This window comes from Natator depressus, chromosome 9, assembly GCF_965152275.1.
Source record: "Natator depressus isolate rNatDep1 chromosome 9, rNatDep2.hap1, whole genome shotgun sequence".
Lineage (NCBI taxonomy): Eukaryota > Metazoa > Chordata > Testudines > Cheloniidae > Natator > Natator depressus.
The window spans coordinates 27,323,863-27,344,105 of record NC_134242.1 but is presented as its reverse complement, the minus strand read 5'-3'; the positions used below and the strand labels follow the sequence as shown (position 1 = coordinate 27,344,105).

The 20,243-nt window shown below is 41.7% G+C and overlaps 1 protein-coding gene across 1 annotated transcript; it reads left to right on the top strand.

Annotated features, from left to right (window-relative positions):
- Positions 1-650: 650 nt before the first annotated feature.
- Positions 651-18,821, top strand: SELENOT (selenoprotein T). Its single transcript, XM_074963776.1, has 6 exons — positions 651-912; positions 6,038-6,148; positions 7,378-7,504; positions 10,974-11,061; positions 14,217-14,369; positions 18,371-18,821. The coding sequence occupies exons 1-5, from the start codon at positions 782-784 to the stop codon at positions 14,339-14,341; spliced, it is 582 nt and encodes a 193-aa protein (XP_074819877.1). The 5' UTR covers positions 651-781; the 3' UTR covers positions 14,342-14,369; positions 18,371-18,821.
- The last annotated feature ends 1,422 nt before the right edge of the window (positions 18,822-20,243 follow it).

The following is a 20,243-nucleotide window of genomic DNA, read 5'->3' as shown; positions in this document are numbered from 1 at the left end:
CTTCTGCACTGCTGCTGGCAGCAGCACTGCTTTCAGAGCTGGGCGGCCGGAGAGCGGCGGCTGTTGGCCAGGAGCCCAGTCTGAAGGCAGAGCTGCCGCCAGCAGCAGCGCAGAAGTAAGGATGACATGGCATGGAATTGCCACCCTTACTTCTGCACTGCTGCTGGTGGGGCGCTGCCTTCAGAGCTGGGCGCCTGGCCAACAGCTGCTGCTCTCCAGCCGCCCAGCTCTGGAGGCAGCACAGAAGTAAGGGTGGCAATACCGTGGCCCCCCAAAATAACCTTGCGACTCCCCCTGCAACTCCCTTTCAGGTCATGACCCCCCCCGCAGTTTGAGAAACGCTGGTTTCCCCGGTGAAATCTGGTCTTTTGTGTGCTCTTACCTTATACTATACAGATTTCACGAGGGGAGACCACACCAGATTCCACGGTCTGTGAGGCATTTTTCATGGCCATGAATTTGGTAGAGCCATTGTTTATGTACCAGACATGCTAGCTCCACCCCCCTACCCCCTGTCCAGCAGTGGCTGGAGCAGAAACCTCTGGCCTCAGCCAGTCCTGTCCCAGCTCTGTGCGCAGAACACCTCTCGCGCCCAGTGGCGTGTGTGTGAGAGGGAAGTGGGGGGGGGGGGGCCTCCGGTGACTGTCACCTGACGTGCCCTGCCCTGCGCGTGCGCGCTGCGTTTCCTGCTCCCGTGACCTTGCGGTGGGGGTTCGCTCGCCTCGCGGCCGGTGTGTGCTCAGGCTCCATTTGCCGGTGCCGGGGCTGTTGCTGGGGGACGATGCGGGCGCTGGTGCTGCTGTTCCTCCTGGCGGCGGGGCTGGGCCGGGCCGCGACGGAGCAGGGGGCCCTGCCGGCTAAGAAGCTGCGCATGGCCTACGCCACGGGGCCGCTGCTCAAGTTCCAGATCTGGTAAGTGCGCGCTCGCTCCGGCTGCGGCCGGCAGCATCCGCCCCCCCCCCCCGCCCCGGGCTCGGTTCCGGGAGCGCCGGTCCTCGGCGGGGCGCTGGGGCCGGGGCCTCCAGCCGCTTCTTCCCCCGCTCTGTACGCAGGAGGGGACCCTGTGCCAAGCCCGAGACCCGCTGGGGGCGAGCGCGGGCGGCGATGGGGCCTCACCTCCTTCCCCGAGAGTTTCCCGGATCGTGCGGAGCCCTGGGCCCGGTGATTGAGCACCGGTCCCGAAGGCGGCTGGCCGGAGAAGCCCTGCTCGCTGCGGCTCTAGGGGGCTGCAGACTGCGCCGGGCGGTCGCTGTCAGGGAGGGATTGCCAAGCTTCTTGGGTGGCCAGCCTGCTGCTGGGAAGGTTTGCCAGGCGGGGGCTAGTCAAACCGGACTCGGTCAGGCTCTCTTGTGTTGAGGGGGAGGGGGAGGGGTTGTGAGCTCCGTATCTCTTCCCCCTCTCTCTGTGCTGAGGAGTTCTACAGATCAAAGAAAATTGCCGAATTGTGTAATATTTTAACTTGTGTTTGTGTGTAGCGTCTAATGTCTCCCTCCCGTTCTCGTTGTAGTTGTTCTTTACAGTAGTGAGACTCAAATAAGAACTTGGTTTAGATCATAACATGGATAAAGTTGAGATCTGCAGTGTAGTTTGTGTTGGGACCCAGAATGACTTGCATTTCTTTAATCAGGGTGTAAGTCATGGATTTGGGTAAGTGAGACCTAGAAGAAATCAGAAGACTACAGAGAAACAATTAATACTTTAGGTCTTAAAACCGTAGCAGTACCTCTTTTGAACATTAAATGTTTAATGATGAATTTTTCTGATAACTGAATCAGTGCTGAATACATTTTTGTCCTTACCTTTATGATCTCTGCTTTTTTAAAATATACCAGAGATTCATGTAACAAGGAAGAACTCATATCTTTTAATGTGGGTTTTTTTGGGTTAATCTTGAGTAGTAGTCTTTTAACCCCTTTCACAGCAAGTGTTAATTTAAAAAAAAATGTTTCTGCTTTTCAGGACTATTTTTAAGCTGCTCTTGTGTACTGTGGTTACATTCGCATAGCAACCCATCACAACTGGGACTCGAGACAGAACAGTAAATAATTAAACAACAACAAAAAAACCCTTCCCAGCTGCCTTAGTGTTTTAAAATAACATAGAGGCACTTTCAGTTTTTTAATGCTATTGCTGGAACTTTATCATTTATAAAGTTATATCTATAGTTATATATATCTTACTCTCTCTAGTCCTTGATAGAAATTGAGCAATAGTTTGGAAGTTACGTATGCACTTGAATTTATATAATAGCTAACTTTTGGTTTAATAGAAGACACATTTCTCTAGAAAGGGTTCATAGGGCACTGTAAGATTAAAACAGAGCTATTAAACAACCACCTCAAGGGGAGAATCCAGCCCAACTTCTTGGTTGTCATCTGTAGGGCATAACTGGATTCTGCAGGATCTGAGCTTTCATTTTTAAAAAGTAAGTTACTAGCCCTCATGATTGTGGAGAAAACCTTTCAAATATGAACAGAGTTTAGACAGCTGTGGTTTTGTCTTGAGTCTGCAGACAATGACTGTGAGGTGTGCACTTACCTGGCTCAATTATTCTTATTGGGATGTAGGCTCTAAAGATTAATGATGACCCTTCATTTTAGTAACTGTCTAATTGCGGATTATTTTATCTGACAGGGAGGTGGGAATTGTGAGTTGATGCAGGAGAGAAAATGCTGAGTGAAGCTAAGAGGGGGTACATAAAAACAGGGAATGGAGAGAAGTGTGAGGATGGGGAAGGTAGAGAAAGGGCAGAACCAATGGTGGTCCTGAAGGTGAGCATAGTTTCCTTCTGAGTGATGTTGAAGAAGGTTTACCAAATAGCTAAAAGTTTAGTTACTACATTCTACCTTTGGGCTTATGTTATTAGGAGCTCTGCTGTGAATTGATGGTAGTATATAGCATATATGTAATACTAATGCTCATAGACAATAATTTTAAGGAGTCTGACCATTTCCAAAAAATGAGATTTCCACCTTTGAAACTAACTTTTTATCCTATCGCTTTTTTGTACATACTGGGGACATGTCATCAATTAAATGTTATATTTGATGAGCAGCTGAGTTTCTAGCCAAACTTCTTTTTTTAAAAAAGTCACATCATTAACAGAATATTTAGACTTAATTTTAACATAACATTGTGATGTATCTGTAAGTATTTGTAAAAGTGGTAGCTGTTGAAAGGGAAAACATGTCTTGACAGGATGTCAAGGAGTAATTTTGATATACTTGGTTTTAAAACAGATGTGAAGTGTCTACGTTTATACAACTTTGCGAAAGATACATTTTATCAGCATACAAAATGGTTTCCCACAAATCAGCAAAGGGTTAGTAACAGAAATAGTACTTCATCTAACATTTAAATAACAGATACATCTATTAAATACAGTATTCCATACTGATGTGTTCCATAGTGCTTCAAACCTAGACAAAAGCTATACTCGGGATCAGAAATAGAGCTGTCCTACATCACCACCAAAATTATGCAGGAAAGAGTATATCTTACCTTCCTGTAGTATTGATCATCTCTGATAGGAGAAGATAAATCTAGCTACGTCATAAGTTTTATCAGAACTAGTTATTTTGTCTGCTGTCTCTGGTATAATTTTCCACAAGTGCTGCCAGTCTTTGTGAACAATGTTCACAGCAGTAGACATCCGATGTCATTAGCATGGCGAGCGTTCCCTACTGCGCAGTGGTCCCCAAACGTTTCGTTTTGTGCTTCCCACCCAGTAATAGAATGTGTCCACGCTCCCCTGGGCTGGGACCGGAGTGGCAGCTGGGGTGGGAGTGGGGGCTGGAGACCAAGAGTGGGGGCCGGGAGCAGAGCCAAGGCCGCAGCTTGGGGCTGGGTGGCACTGTCTTCCTGCCCCCTCGTGGGGGCTGGCCTAGGCCCCACCGCACCACCCCAACAGTCCTGTGTGCTCCTCTGTGGGGGTGTGCCCCACAGTTTGGGGACCACTGCTTGATTGAGACAGCATGCAATGCCATTTCAGCAGGAAGAAAATATTCCATGTTGGAGCAAGAATGTGCACCCCAAGCCCATAAAAATTAATGGAGTCATTTCATATTGGTACTAGTGATTCTATAAAACACTACAAGTAACAAACTTTAGTCAAGATAATATAGCTCTTCATTTTCTTACTTACTATTTCTATATATTTTCATATATTAATGAGACATGCAATCAGATTTTACCTGAAACAGTTTTTACATTTACAAGACATAGGTGTGCATCTTCATAGTTTACTAGAATAAACTAGCATGTTTGTATTCATTATCTAAATTCTTCTCTCCATAATAATTTTTAGTAGACATTTGTTTCGACATCAGTCTATTCACTTTTAGAATGATATAACTAAAATTACCTATCCTTGACAGTCTGTGAAACGTGCTTAATTGAAACTACTGGAAATGCAACAGTATATCACAGTTTTATAGGAAAGTTCTTTTGTTCAAAGTAAAATCTCAGAGTAAAATTGTGTGCATGCAAATACAATTTTCCTGTTATGACAAATTTTCTTGGTTTGTCAAACAAATAGTTTAATTGCCTTTTTAAACTATTTTAAATAGTTACTTAGTTTTATGAAGCAAATACCATTAGACCTAGCTTATATATGTCTCAAGGCCAAATTGCAGTTCAAAATATTTAAAACTGTCGTTATTTCAATAATATGTTTTGAGTGCTCCTGCTGGCCAATGAGTGGGGCATTCCATACAAGTAAAAATAGAGGGTCTTTCTACTTGGGTCCTGTGACTCTCTTACAGTGGCTCCATCTATGCTGTGACAGTTCAGAATGTCTGTGACAACTACTATGGAAGCTTCCCCAACTCCCAGCTTGGTGCTAGATTTAGAAAAGATCCTCTTCAATATATTTCATAGTGTTGTAACATTTATTTATTTCAAAGGATATAAAATGGAAAAACTTCATGTAAACATGCAGTACTGCATATTTTTTTAAAAGGAACTTCTGATTCCTTATGGGTTGATTCCATGCTCCAACAAGAGCATTTCTTGGCATCTGTGGTATCTCAGATGTGTGCTCTGGAGTGTTTCAGTGAACAAAAACAAACATAAAAGACTCTAACGTGTGTGTGTGGGAGGGGTGTCATAATTTGTGCTAAATAATCTCCTTACTATTTGATGAGGGGCAATTCATTGCATGTTTAATGAAGTTGATGTAATTTTTGTATTTTGTTGGCAGTTCACTGCTAAAAATATCTTTTTTCAGAGCTCCCCTCCCCATACTGTCTGTCATCTTCATTTTCACTGCTGTGTCTGAGCATAGATAATTTAATTTGTAGAAGGTACAGCTGTTTATAATAGGCTGGACTGTCCAAGACAATAACAAAACCATGGCCTTTCCAACAATGTTTGAGATTTAATGAGAATGATTGTAGTACACTTCTTACTAAAAAGAAACTTTATTGAGAGCACTTTCCTCCAAGTACTATCAGTCAAAAAAAAAAAAAAGTTGCTTATTTGTACCTCAGCAATGGATATTCTCTTTATGCTGGTAGTATGAAGCTCATGACTGTTAGAGATTGTAGTATTAAATAGCTAGACAGCTTTTTATAGACGTTTTCATTCAAGATTTTTGGCTGAAATCTGAAAGTAGAAAACAATCTTTGTCTTCCTAAACCCCTTTAACCATATTTCTGCTTAAATTGACTGATGAGAGCAGGATAAAGTATCAGTTTAGGATTTTGCTGTAGCCTCAGCTGAATGAATGATAATTGTCTTGATTGGTATGACTGTCTGATGAAGGTGATCCAGTATAAGGCTCTTAAGTGAACGTTTAAGAACATCGATTTCTGAGTTCATTTGTAAGGTGTAAATACCTTTTTTGCTGTGGCACAGTCTATTAATTGGTCAAAAATTGTTAAAGTAGTATTTCACTCTAAATGATCATGAGGACTTGTGGAGAGTTTGTATATCTATATTACCAAAAAAAGAGAGATCAAATCTATGCCTCGCCATCTGTCAGTATAAACATTTGTCCAAAATTACATTGTTGTTAATGTTTTTTTTTCCCCTCTAGTGTTTCCTGAGGCTACAGGCGGGTGTTTGAGGAGTACATGCGGGTTATTAGCCAGCGGTACCCAGACATCCGCATTGAAGGGGAAAACTACCTTCCGCAACCTATATATAGGTAAGTATATGGCTTATCGGCTTATAAACTAGCAGAATGAACCTGTAATGGCTGTATGTACAATTTGTACATATCTCTCAAAGTAGAACAACAGTTTAAAAAGTGTGGGTTAATTTTTTAAGGTATTAAAATAGTCTCTTGTAAAGTCTTTCAGTTTCCATATGAAGGTATTTCCCTTCTCATTTCTAAATCAGATTTAAAGAAAAGAAACTGAGATATATTTTCCCTTGGCAGATGATCCTTATGTGAATATTTGACAAAAACAAAAAAAATTACATCTGTCTGTATCATAATATTTGAGGGCAGGTTAAATTAATTGTAGCCAAAATTCACCTTTGTTCCATTATGATGTCCCTGGACATTAGTTCACATCATCTATCCCTTTTGTAGCTCACTGTTCATATTTACATAATGTTGCATAATATATATATAAAGGCTACACTGGGAATGGAGAAGTAGATTTTAAAATTAGTTTTCTTGTGACTTGATCATAAACTGGAGAATTTCTTTAAACATAATTTAAAACCTGGTGATGAAGGGTGAGGAAATAAATGAAAATGGAATGATTTTTATTTTTGTATTCAGTAATTTACAGGCTAGAAAACTAATGTTGGTGTAAAGGTACTGCAGTGGTTACTGGACCACTTACTTGTCTAATTGCCTCTTGCAGAAATGTTACCAGTTGTAATGAGGCAAAATAAACATTGCAGAAGATTTTTAAAAGCTTTAGTGACTTTACACACAGAATTTTAAAGTTAAATTGTTCTCTGATGTGGGTTTAACCCCCTCATGATGAGTTATAGGGATTTATGTACTCGCTGAGAGAACACAGTTCAAGTGGATGTATTTGAGCATCGGTCATTGAAGATATTATTTTGAAATACGATAAAAGACTGAGTACATTTGCCAGCCTAAGATATTAGGCAAACTGTCAAATACAAATATCAGTTGTATTTATCCTTGTACTTTATTAAATATATCTTTAAGATGACATCCAGACAGTATGCTATGTCTGTTTTATGTTTTTGTTAAATGAAAAACATTCTAATTCTGCTCTTCTGGATGATCTTAAAAGCCATATACTTTACAAATGGGTGTGGTATTACTTTCTATAAAATTTTTGATTATACAGTGTGAAAATAATTCTAATTGGAGTGATTTCGGCTCTAAAGTGGTGTGGTATTAACTAAAAATCTCCTTAGTGACTGTTATGTCTTTGCTTTTGATAGACACATAGCATCCTTCCTGTCAGTCTTCAAACTAGTATTAATAGGCTTAATAATTATCGGCAAGGATCCCTTCGCTTTCTTTGGCATGCAAGCTCCAAGTATCTGGCAGTGGGGCCAAGAAAATAAGGTACACCATTTCCTTTCCTTTAAAAGTAACTTTTTGGTGGTAGGGGCTGACTTTATTGTGACTTGTATAGAAACTGATGCAATATCTGTATTCAGCGTGTTTGTACACTGCAGGTGTTTTTTAAGATACAAATATCTAAAATCTTTATTAGGGAGTATCTAAATTTACTTGACAAATGGAAGGATATTCTAATTGCTCTTAACAATGGTGTCATAAATATAAAGGGAAGGGTAACCACCTTTCTGTATACAGTGCTATAAAATCCCTCCTGGCCAGAGGCAACATCCTGCTACCTGTAAAGGGTTAAGAAGCTCAGCTAACCTGACTGGCACCTGACCCAAAGGACCAATAAGGGGACAAGATACTTTCAAATCTTGGAGGGGTGGAGGAGGGGAAGGCTTTTGTTTGTGCTCTTTGTTTATGTGGTTGTTCTCTCTTGGGACTGAGAGAGGCCAGACAGAAATCCATCTTCTCCAACCCATCCTAATCCAAGTCTCCAATATTGCAACCAGTATAGGTAAGACAGGCAAGGCGGATTAGTTTCTTTTATTTTATGTGAATTTTCACTGTGTTAAGAGGGAGGTTTATTCCTGTTTTCTGTAACTTTAAGGTTTTGCCCAGAGGGAGATCCTCTGTGTTTTGAATCTGAATACCCTGTAAAGTATTTTCCATCCTGATTTTACAGAGATGATTTTTACCTTTCTTTTTTTTAATAAAATCCTTCTTTTAAGAACCTGACTGATTTTTTCCATTGTTCCAAGATCCAGGGGTTTGGGTCTTTGATGATTTTGTAACCAATTGGTTAGGATATTATTCTCAAGCCTCCCCAGGAAAGGGGGTGTGTAGGGCTTGGGGGGGAAATTTTGGGGGGAAGACGTCTCCAAGTGGTCTCTTTCCCTGTTCTTTGTTTTAAAACTCCTGGTGGTAGCAGCATACTGTTCAAGGACAAGGCAAAGTTTGTACCTTGTGGAAGTTTTTAACCTAAGCTGGTAAGAATAAGCTTAGGGGGTCTTTCTTGCGGGTCCCCACATCTGTACCCTAGAGTTCAGAGTGGGGAAGGAACCTTGACAAATGGTTACGGTCCTACCAAATTCACAGCCATGAAAAACGCATCACGGGTGGTGAAATCTGATCTTTTGTGTGCTTTTACCCCTTTCTGTACAGATTTAATGGGGGGACCAGCGTTTCTGAAATTGGGGGCCCTGACCCAAAAGGGAGTTGCAGGGGGGTCGCAAGGTTATTTTAGGGGGGTTGTGGAGTTGCTACCCTTACTTCTGTACTGCCTTCAGATCTGGGTGACTGGAGAGCGGTGGCTGCTGACTAAGGGCCAAGTTCTGCAGGCAGCAGTGCAGAAGAAAGGGTGGCAATACCATACCATGCCATCCTTCTGTGCTGCTGCTGGCCGTGGCTCTGCCTTCAGAGCTGGGCTCCCAGCCAGCAGCCGCCGCTTTCCAGCTACTCAGCTCTGAAAGCAGTGCCACTGCCAGCACCAGCATAGAAGTAAGGGTAGCGCAACCCCCACTACAATAACCTTGCAACCCACCCCCCACTCCTCTTTGGGTCAGGACCCCTACAATTACAACACCATGAAATTTCAGATTTAAATAGCTGAAATCATGAAAATTATGATTTAAAAAATCCTATGACTGTTAAATTGACCAAAATGGACCATGAATTCGGTAGGGCCCTATCAATGGTGCTTGGTTTTTTGGTCATAGATCCAGATTTGATTGCTGGTCTTTTGCTTTCCAGACTGATAATATGGTAAAAGGAACACCAAAAGATAAAGCTGTAGCATTGACTGGCTACAAAGGGAGTCTTTACCAGTCAGTAGGGAGTAATTTTTACATGGTCATTGAGAGTAGAATCACAGTTTTTAAATGTATGGATTAATTTTTTTAAGGTGTTACTCCTGTCTTTCCTTTAGCATTAACTCCTGGGTATTTGTTAGTTATTTCTTATTAACACTTTTATTCATTTTTTAGAAAAGCAAGATCTCTATTTGAACTTCAGAATATTCTTTCTTTCTTTTGTAGAATATGCCCTGCATGCTTTAAGGGAAACTTTCGTTACTGATGAGATGAATATCCCGTAAAATCAATCCTAAAATGACACTGTTCTTTTCCTAATAGTTCTGTTCTTAAACTGGCTGTTCTTGGAAGTGATTGATTAACTCCAACTCTGAAGAGTCCCTCTAATTTAAAAAAAATAATAATTGAGAAACTTTATCTGGTTTATGCTTTGAAGGGCTAGTCTACACTGGCAACGCTAAAGTGCTGCCATAGCAGCTCTTTAACATGCCTTGTGTAGTCACGCCAGAGCGCTGGGAGAGAGGTCTCCCAGCACTCTAAAAAAACCACCTCCACGAGAGGCGTAGCTACCAGTGCTGAGAGCATGGCTCCCAGTGCTGGTGCACTGTTTACACTGGTGCTTTACAGCGCGGAAACTTGCTGTACTCAGGGGCGTGTTTTTTCACACCCCTGAGCGAGAAAGTTGCAGCACTGTAAATTGCCAATGTAGACAAGCCCTAAGGCTGTTGTAATTTGACACATCTTTAAATATTGAGTTTATTATGGGTGCAGAAAACCTCAAACTTAACTACCTGTGAGGTAGGTGTGCATTAGCAGTCAATTGAAACATATGGAAATACTAGAGTACTTGATTGACAAAACAATCTGAACCAACAAAGTAGTGGATACAGCTGTCCTGCACAATAGCCTGACCTTGCTAATGACTTCACTAAGAAATGACTGGGAGTTTTATTGGTCTGAATATTTCTCATGCTAAGTCCATTGGTTCCTGGGTACCAGTGTGAACAGACTGGTGTTTAATACTTAATATGAAAAGTTAAAACTATAAATAAATGTACTAGCTATGAAATCTCCCAATGCTATGTTACTGAAGATTGCATCACTTGATCCTTGGTGTATAATGCCATAAGAGAATTTAAAAGAATGGTGTGGAAGGAAGATGCTAGTACGGTTTGCCGGGGGGGGGGGGGTGGAAAGTACAATGACTAACTTACACTTATCAAAGGTACCATATATTTAGGCACGGAATATTTGTTTCTGGCTACTCAGATTATTGTGGAGAGTACTTCTATAAATCCTTTCACTGGTTTTTCATGTAAATGCTGTTAAAATTGTACATCTAGCTTCTGGCTCTGCAGAATGTGAATGGTTTTCTTAAAGTGGATACATCTTAGTTTACAGTATACTTGAAAATGAAACCTTAAGAATCAAGTGGTTCAATATTACTTCAATATTGAACTTCCAGAGTAGCAAGAAAATGTTTTACAAACTACTATTTAGATTAGGAAGCAAGGAAGATACTAAACAACTATGTGACTGTAAACTTGTTTGAGAAAGTGCAAATTAACAATTGAAAAGGTTTTAGTTTGTAAAGATGTAGCATGGTTCACAAGACCTCATTGTCTCTGAAATTCACACTAATTCTTAATTGGTTCTAGGTCTATGCTTGTATGATGGTTTTCTTCCTGAGCAATATGATTGAGAACCAGTGTATGTCAACAGGTGCATTTGAAATAACTTTGAATGGTGAGTTTTGAATGTTATTTGAAGGAATTGCTTTGTGTACACTATACGTATGCTATATACTACAAGAGTTCTCCAAGGCTACCAGCCTCTCCTAAATGAAGTAATGAGGGAGCAAATCAGATAAAGCAGTTACCTGTGAAATTTGTGGATGTTAATTCTTTAACATATTGGATAACTACTGTCTGTAGGTTGTATAAGGTGGTTCTTATTTGCCTTTCATCTTGAAGCTCACCTGGGGGAAACTTATTACTACTTAAAAGTGAACTAAATGCTGCTTATAACTAAACATAAAGAAGAGAGGTACTAGATTACTAACAAGACATACATGTGGACTTCAAACTGCTTATTTAAAAACACAATAATAAAAACTTAAGCTTTTCTTTAGTGGTGCCTCATTACTCTGAAATCCCCTTTGGGAGTGGTGAGTGCTCTTTCTTACGTAAGCACTGTGTCACAAGACGTAGGTGATACTGGTCAGCCAAGGAAGAAATAGGGAGGGAGTTGTCTGCTTTCTCTTCTGTGGGTTTATGTCCCTTCTCTTGGCTAATATGTCTCAGACCTGAGCTATTTCTACTTCTGGATTCTTAGCAACTACGACTGGATTAATAGTGCCAATTTTCATCTGCAGCAGTCCTGGAGCTTGTAATCTTTCCTTTCTGATTTGGACCTCCAAATAATTATCTATTCCTTTCTATTACATTAATCCAACCAGGAGGTGACATTCTACTGACAGCTGCCATTGCAGACCTGCCACAAGCTTAATGCAGTGCAGAATGCAGTGGCCTGTTTCTTTTGTGGCTCTGGCCACTATAATCATGTAACTCCAAGGCTGTGTGGTTTTATACTGGCTTTATAACTGCATCAGAATGAAGTTCAGGGTTATTTAAGTTTTGAGTGCACTGGAACATTTCTGCTTGAGACTGCTTACATGTAATGTTGCATCATGATGGCTAAAATTGACTGTGTACTATTCTTGAATTAGAACTGGTGGCAGAGCCTTCATGGGAAAGGATCTTCACCTTTGTTCAGTCAGGCTTTTGCCTTATTACTGTTAGGTGTGGGAGTGATCATTAATGTTGTCATACATAGCCGATCAATTGTATTTTTATCTGTAAGGTGGCCAGGTGCTAATGTGATGAGTGCCATAGAAATAGTTGAGTGAGTAAATGAATTAAAAACCTGCCAACACCAGAGCTGAAGGTTGTGTTTAAATAGTTACTCCTGAGGGCATTCTGGGCCAAAAAAGTTAAAATTCTGCACACGATATTTTAAAATTCTGCAAGTTTTATTTGTCAATAAATAAATGCAGAGGCTCTAGCATGGCAGTGGGGGGCACGGGCTACTGGCTGCACGAAGGTCGGAGATCACTCTGCAGCCCCCCACATTCCTGAGACACGGACTCAGCGGTGAGGCTGCACCTGACACAGCACAAGGCCTGGCCCTGCCCCAGAAACACCCTGGGGCTCTGCCCCGCTGCATCAGGTGCACCAGGTGTGGGGCAGGTAAGCTCAATCAGGCAGGATTCAAGTGTTGAGGGGCTCAGTGTAGAGGGATCCAGGTATGGGGTGAGAGGATTCTGTGTGGGACAGTGTGGGTGCAGGCAGCTCAGTTCGGGGGGGGCGGGTGGGTGTCTATGTGTGGGGGAGATCTGGGTGCTCAGAGGCTCACTGGGGGGGTTCCAGGTGCGGGGGCAATGGGACTCTGCAGGGGCTTCCAGGTGAAGGTTGTTGGGGCTCAGTGGAGTGGTCTGGGTATGGGGGTCTCAGCGGGGGGGGTCTGGGTGCAGCTAGTTGGCAGTCAGTGGCGTGGGGGTCTGGATGTGGTGGTGCAGGGGGTGGGGCATCAGGGTCAGAGTTTGAGTGAAGGGATCTCAGTGGAGGGCGGTCTGGGTGCAGGGGTGGGGGTCTGGAAGCAGGGTGTCTGGATGCAGGGGTTGAGATTCAGTGGGGTGGGGTCTGGGTATGGAGGGCTAGGGGGGTTCTGGATGTACTGGGTTGGGCTTGGCTGGGGTGTCTGTTATGGAAGGTCCAGATGTACAGGTGTTGGGTGGATGGGGGGGGAGCAGCTCTCTGTACAGTGACCTCTCCCCCCACAGCTGAGGAGTGATAGAAGCAGGGGAGGATGCTGAGCTTCCTGCAGCTGGGGGTGGTTTCTGGGGGTGGGTCTGGCACAGCACCAGCCTCTCCTTGCAGGGGAAGAGGAAGTCCTGTCCTCTCCAGCCCAGCAGGGACTAGCAGCTGATCCCAGCTCAGGGTAGGAGCCACTGGCTGGGGTATCCTTCGCCCTGCAGTGATTTACCTCTCCGCCAGCTGCTCTGGTATCTGCGCTGCTGGGGAGTGGTGCGTGACTGCTCTTGTCGCTTCCCTGTCAGAAAGTAATTTTTCTACGAGGAAGTAAAGAAATCTGTGGGGAAGATGAATTCTGCACACGCGCAGTGGCGCAGAATTCCCCCCAGGAGTGAATAGCTGAGGGCATTGCTGACCACTAAAACTATTCAGGAAATATGCCACATGTTACAGGATAAACAGCCTTCTGTCTTGGTCTTGGCAAGTACAGACCTTTTTCGTTCAGCCTTAAACAGATTACAGGTGGATAGAAATGAGTTGAAAGCTGATCAGACCAACAAGATTTAAGCCTTAGCTATGGTTAAAAGACCCAAAAATCTAGACTGCACCCATGTCTGGGGGAGGGAGGGAATCTGTTAGTAGCTGAAGACAGCAAGGGTATGGATATTTTTGACTCTGAATCCTTATGGTACCTTTTTAAGCAAGGAGCTTAGTGCTTACCCATAATCATTTGGGATGCAGGGTGCTCTACTTCATTTTAATACATTCAAAGGCTTGCAGAGATTCTTGTTCCAGATAACCTCCTGAATATAAGACCAAACTGTTGCTAAACTTCTTGGCTCTAATTAGATGACTACAGGTTTTCCTACTACAGCTCTACCCCGATATAATGCTGTCCTCGGGAGCCAAAAAAATCTTACTGTGTTATAGGTGAAACCATGTTATATCGAACTTGCTTTGATCCACTGGAGCGCGCAGCCCCCCCCCCCCCCCCCCGAAGCACTGCTTTACCACGTTCTATCCGAATTCGTGTTACATTGGGGTAGAGGTGTACTTCTAATTGTGTGCTTTTTTCCTTTTTTGTGTTAGATGTTCCAGTGTGGTCTAAGCTGGAGTCTGGTCACCTTCCTTCCATGCAGCAGCTTGTCCAAATTCTTGATAATGAAATGAAACTCAATGTGCACATGGAGTCAATGCACCATCATCGATCATAGCCCCATCTAGCAGCACTGAAAACTTCTTGTAAGTGTGTGGGTGAATGGGTAGTGGTGGTTTTTGTTTGCTTGTGCTGCAGTCACTAGCTACCTTATTAATTAGCAATGCAAAGGATTGTATGGTAAATGGCTGTTCAAGCCAAAGATCCAATTGAGCAGAATAGTCAGGCCACTGTTCAGGAGTTTCTGATCCAAAAATTATTTAGGTGAGTTGTAATTTAGCATTTGAGTAGAGCTGTCAAGCGATTAAAAAAATTAATCATGATTAATCGTGCTATTAAACAATAGAATACCATTTATTTAAATATTTTTGGATGTTTTCTACATTTTCAAATATATTGATTTCAATTATAACACAGAATACAAAGTGTACAGTGTTCATTTTATATTTTTGATTACAAATTTTTGTGCTGTAAAAAACAAAATAAATAGTATTTTTAATTCACCTAATACAAGTACTGTAGTACAATCTCTTTATCGTGAAAGTTGACCTTACAAATGTAGAGTTATGTACGAAAAAATAACTGCATTCAGAAATACAGCCACGTAAAACTGTAGAGCCTACAAGTCCACTCAGTCTTATTTCTTGTTCAGCCAGTTGCTCAGACAAACAAGTTTGTTTATGTTTGCAGGAGATAATGCTGCCTGCTTCTCGTCCACAATGTCACCTGAAAGTGAGAACAGGCCTTTGCATGGCACTGCTGTAGCTGGTGTTACAAGATATTTATGTGCCAGATGCACTAAAGATTCATATGTCCCTTCATGCTTCAACCACCATTCCAGAGAACGTGTCCATGCTGATGACAGGTTCTGCTTGAAAACAGTCCAAAGCGGTGTGGACCAACGCATGTTCATTTTCATCGCCTGAGTCAGATGCCACCAACAGAAGGATGATTTTTATTTTTGGTAGTTTGGGTTCTGTAGTTTCCTCAGCGGAGTGTTGCTCTTTTAAGACTTCTGAAAGCATGCTCCATACCTCATCCCTCTCAGATTTTGGAAGGCACTTCAGGTTCTTAAACCTTGGGTTGAGTGCTGTAGCTGTCTTTAGAAATCTCACATTGGTACCTCCTTTGCGTTTTGTCAAATCTGCAGCGAAAGTGTTCTTAAAATGAACAAGTGTTGAGTCATCATCCAAGACTGCTAGAACATGAAATATATGGCAGAATGTGGGTAAAATAGAGCCAGAGACCTACAATTCTTCCCTAAGGAGTTCAGTCACAAATTTTAAAAATGTGTTAATTGAGTGTCATCAGCATGGAAGCATGTCCTCTGAAATGGTGGCCAAAGCATGAAGGGGCATACAAATGTTTAGCATATCTGGCACGTAAATACCTTGCAATGCCGGCAACAAAAGTGCCATGCGAATGCCTGTTCTCACTTTCTGGTGACATTGTAAATAACAAGTGAGCAGCATTATCTCCCATAAAAGTAAACAAACTTGTTTGTCTTAGCGATTGGCTGAACGAGAAGTAGGACTGAGTGGACTTTTTTAAGTTTTTTGCATCGTTTTGTTAATGCAGTTATGTAACAAAAAACCCCTAATTTGTAAGTTGCACTTTCATGATAAAGAGATTGCACTACAGTACTTGTATGAAGTGAATTGAAAAATACTGTTTCTTGTTTTTTATAGTGCAAATATCTGTAATCAAAAATATAAAGTGAGCAGTGTACACATTGTATTCTGTGTTGTAATTGAAATCAATATATTTGAAAATGTAGAAAAACATCCAGAAATATTTAATACATTTCAGTTGGTATTCTGTTTAACACAGGGATTAAAACTGTGATTAATTGCGATTAATTTTTTTCATCGCGATTAATTTTGAGTTAATCACGTGAGTTAACTGATTATTTGACAGCCCTATATTTTAGTGTAATATAACTTTTACATAACACTTCATGATAATGCAAGCTAAAGATTTACCTTATGACAGTATGTGGAAAAACGCCTATAAAATGAAGGAAATCACACAGACGCAGGAAATGTTGCCCTTGATGTGAAAATCATTGTCCATTTAAGTCTATTACCAAAAGCTTTAGAGAGTGCCTAGCACTCATTCTGTTTGGTGGTTGACCCAGGCCAACTCCATCTCCTCTTGCCATTGCACTGAGTGAATCCTGCCAGCCAGCCTATTGATCAGATCATGGTGGAGATCAAACTTCAAAGGGATTGACACCTCTATTTTTTATATGAAGCCATTGACTTAGGTTCTGCAAAACCACTTAAGCCTGACTTTAACCCCTACTTATCCTTTAGCAAGCAACACAATAACCAGAGGGATACATAATCTTAAAAAAAAATCAGATATCTTCCACATTGTTCAGAGATGCATCTTAATCCCCTTATAATGTTTTGCATATTGGTTATGTGCTGCAGGATTCTGGAAAATGTTCTCTTATTGCTGGGAACATAGATTGTAAACTTTGGTTTTGGAATAGCATAGAATTTTTTCTGTGTCGATTTAACATAACAGGATTCTAAATCTGATAATACAGTAAAACCTCCCAAGAACGACCACTCATGGGGGTTAGCAAAAGTGATTGCTTGTAAGAGATAATCGCTTTTCAAAGGTTTGTACAGCAACACTAATCTGGTGGTCCATGGCCTCTGCAGGTAGTTGCTCATGACAGGTGGTCTCTCTTCAGAGGTGGTCCCCAAGGGCTTGTCTTCACTACAAAATTAGCTCGACTTAAATTAAGTCGGCCTACAGCTACTGCAGTAATTAAATCAGCTTGTTAGTATCCACAGTACCCTCCTTCTGCCAGTGGTGTATGTCCTCACCAGAAGTACTTGCACCAACTGCAGTGGGGCATTATGGGGCACTGACAGCTGGGCAGGGCTCACAGCTGGACTCCCTTCGCACCAGGGCTGACCACCCTAGCTGTGAGCCAGGCACTAGGCTCAATTTCAGAGCAGGGAGCCTACCAGCCGTGAAAATGACATTCTTGTCAGTTTAACGGCTGCTGCTATTTCACATTTCCTCTCTGGGTCCAGCCTGGAAGGGGTTCACAGCTGGAGCCTTCTGGATGAGAGCTGGAGCCAGAGACCAAATGTGAAATAATAGCAGCCCTGAAACTGACAAGAACGAAATTTCAGGGCTAGTAGGCTCCATGCTGTGAAATTGGCTGCGGCTGATTGTCAGCCCTCAGGAAGGGGAGGGTTCCCACTATGAACGTGTGCGGGGGAGCTTTGGCTGTCAGGCATGGGGCTGACAGTTAGGAGCCCTGCCTCCTAGCTCAGGCTCTCCTTCATCACTGCCCCCCAATCCTTCACTGGGAGGTGGCAGCAGAGCTCCCAGCTGTCAGCCAACAGGTGATGTAAGTAACACGGTATCTACACAGACACTGTCTCATCCTAGCTACGTTGACCTAAGCACTATGTTTCTCACAGAGGTGGAGTTAGGTCGATGTAGTGGGTGACTTGCATCGGCAGGAGCGCTATTGTAGTGTAGACACTTACATAGGTCGATGTAAGCTGCCTTCCGTCAATCTAACTCTCCTGTAGACCAGGCCGAAGGCAGGTTTTATTGTACTATACTGTTTCTGGCTATGCACTTTTTTTCGTCTAGTTCTTTAACTAGATTTTGGCTAAATGTCCCAATTAAAGATCTTCCATAACTACCCTCTGGAGATGATTCTGCAGCAAATTCCTCTGTTAGAAAGACTTTCCTGATTTTTTTCAGCCGTAATTTTTCCTTTCCTCAACTTAATCCCAGTACTCCTAGTTATAGCTCCTGTACCTTCCTATGTAGTTCCTTTCCCTTTTTAGTGTTTACATGCATAATATATTTATGGACAATGTCCCCCTCACATCCATTAGTTGTCACTTAACTGAATTATATGTATATATTTCTAATATTGGTGGAGTAGGCTATGGAGTCACATAGGTTTTCTCCATAGTTCAGGATTGAAGATGTTCAGACTTGCAACAGTGTGTACAAATGCATCATAGAAACAACTTACTGTGGTTTTTATTGTTTTGACCTAATTGTCCACTGATACAATGTTTTTGTCTCACTGTATTTTCAGCCATTAAGTGACACTTTCCCAAAGGCAGCGTGACTGAAACCTATGAAGGCCTGTACTGAAGACAGCAAGCTGTTAGTGCAGACTGGATGCTTTCTTTTCAGTCATGTTGTACCTCCTGAAAAAACCTTAATGCAAGACATCTTTCGGTGCTGGCATGTTTCCAAATACTGCACAGTCATGGAGTGCAATAATACTGTATAGTGGTTTTTTTTTAAGAGTTAAGTCAACCAGTTCATAGCTAAACAATGCAGGCATTACTAACTGTAACTTTTGTTTTATATTCATGTGTCACACAATGGAAGATTGAGTTGATATCTTTTTTTCTTGGAAAAAGTTTGTCTAATCTGTTGGAATTTTATATGAATTTGTTCTTTTTGTAGTTTAAAATAGAATTGTAGGAATACTGATTTATTCCCAAACTGTTTTAAAGAGACAATTGCCTATCAAACATCTCTAATTTGGTTATGTTAGATTTGTATATTTTTCAGAATATATTGCAGAGTGAACAGTGCATTATAAATTATATGAACAAAGCTATATGCAGAGTAATTACCACTTTTGTGATTTCAGGAAAAACTAAAAGACCAACTGCTTCTCAAATTGTATTGGCCAGCTCAAGAGCTTTCCCTTGACCAGTCTATAGAATTGAAAAGCTGGGCCTTTATATGTCCTAAATATAAACTAAGCAAATTAATTTAAATAAAGAGTTTTCATTTACTGTGTAAAGTATTGGTGTACTTTTATTACTTGTGACCACACAGAATAATCAAACTGGATTCTTCCTGAAAACAAGCTGAAAACAAACCTAGAAGACGTACACTTCACAGGAGCGCTATTAGTCTTGTATTGAGTTCTTGTTACTATTCCATCTCAATGAATTCTCAAAGATACAAGACTGTTATCCAAATACGTTTAACTTAGCCTTGGGAAGTTCATACTGTAATATGTTGTGTTTTTTTTTAAATTGCTGAGTGCTATGTGTTCTTGACATTTTGTACATATGAGGCATGTAGGAGAGGGGAGAGAATGCAGTGTCACAGTAGTTAGAAAAAGTTATTGGACGTATTGTAAGATACGGATTTCAGGAAACAGGTGCAGTTTAGCAAAGACATACAATAGTTCTGCTGTCATACGGAAATGACTAGTGCAAAGGACTGTATGCCCAGTCAAGTTCTGTGAACGCTGACAAAGTGAATTCAGACTAGGTAAGGGTGTGGATGTGCTCAGTTAGATGTAAGTGGATGATAAGCCAATTCTAAGGTTCTTTGGGTGCCATGCTGAGGAGAAAGGTAGCATTATAGCTGTTGCAACATGACCACTTCTACCTGAAGGGAGTCCTGTGTTTTCTGTTTGCTTGTCTCAGGAGCTACTCCTTTCCTTAGCTGACAGTTTCAGTGACCACTGGATACCAGCACCTGCACTAGTTACAGAATCCTGACTGAGGTTGGGGTAGTGGCATATGCACTGGAATTCACAGCCATAAAGTCCAGAGCAAGCAGTACACAGAAGACCAAGGAAGTTCTTAACAGGTGTTGCTTAGCTACATGGGACACCTCTTCAAATGGTCATAACAGGTGCAGGGAGAAGGGTAGGAAGTGGGAGGAAGGTTTATTCAAATAGTTCCCTCCCCACTTTCTGGAATAGAGTTCTTTTAGGAGGAAAATTTAGGGGTCAGTAGGCTCTCACTCTTTTGTGCTCAGTGAACTTCCTGAGAGAGATTTATCTAAGTGTTTTTTCAAGATGACATTCTAGATCATCAAAGTTTGCCTTTAAGACGTATGGGAGCTGGCCTTTGGGATCTGGACCAAACATAACGGTAGATCTCTTTGAGAAGACCCCAGATCGGTTCACAGCTATAGAGAGTAATGCCCCA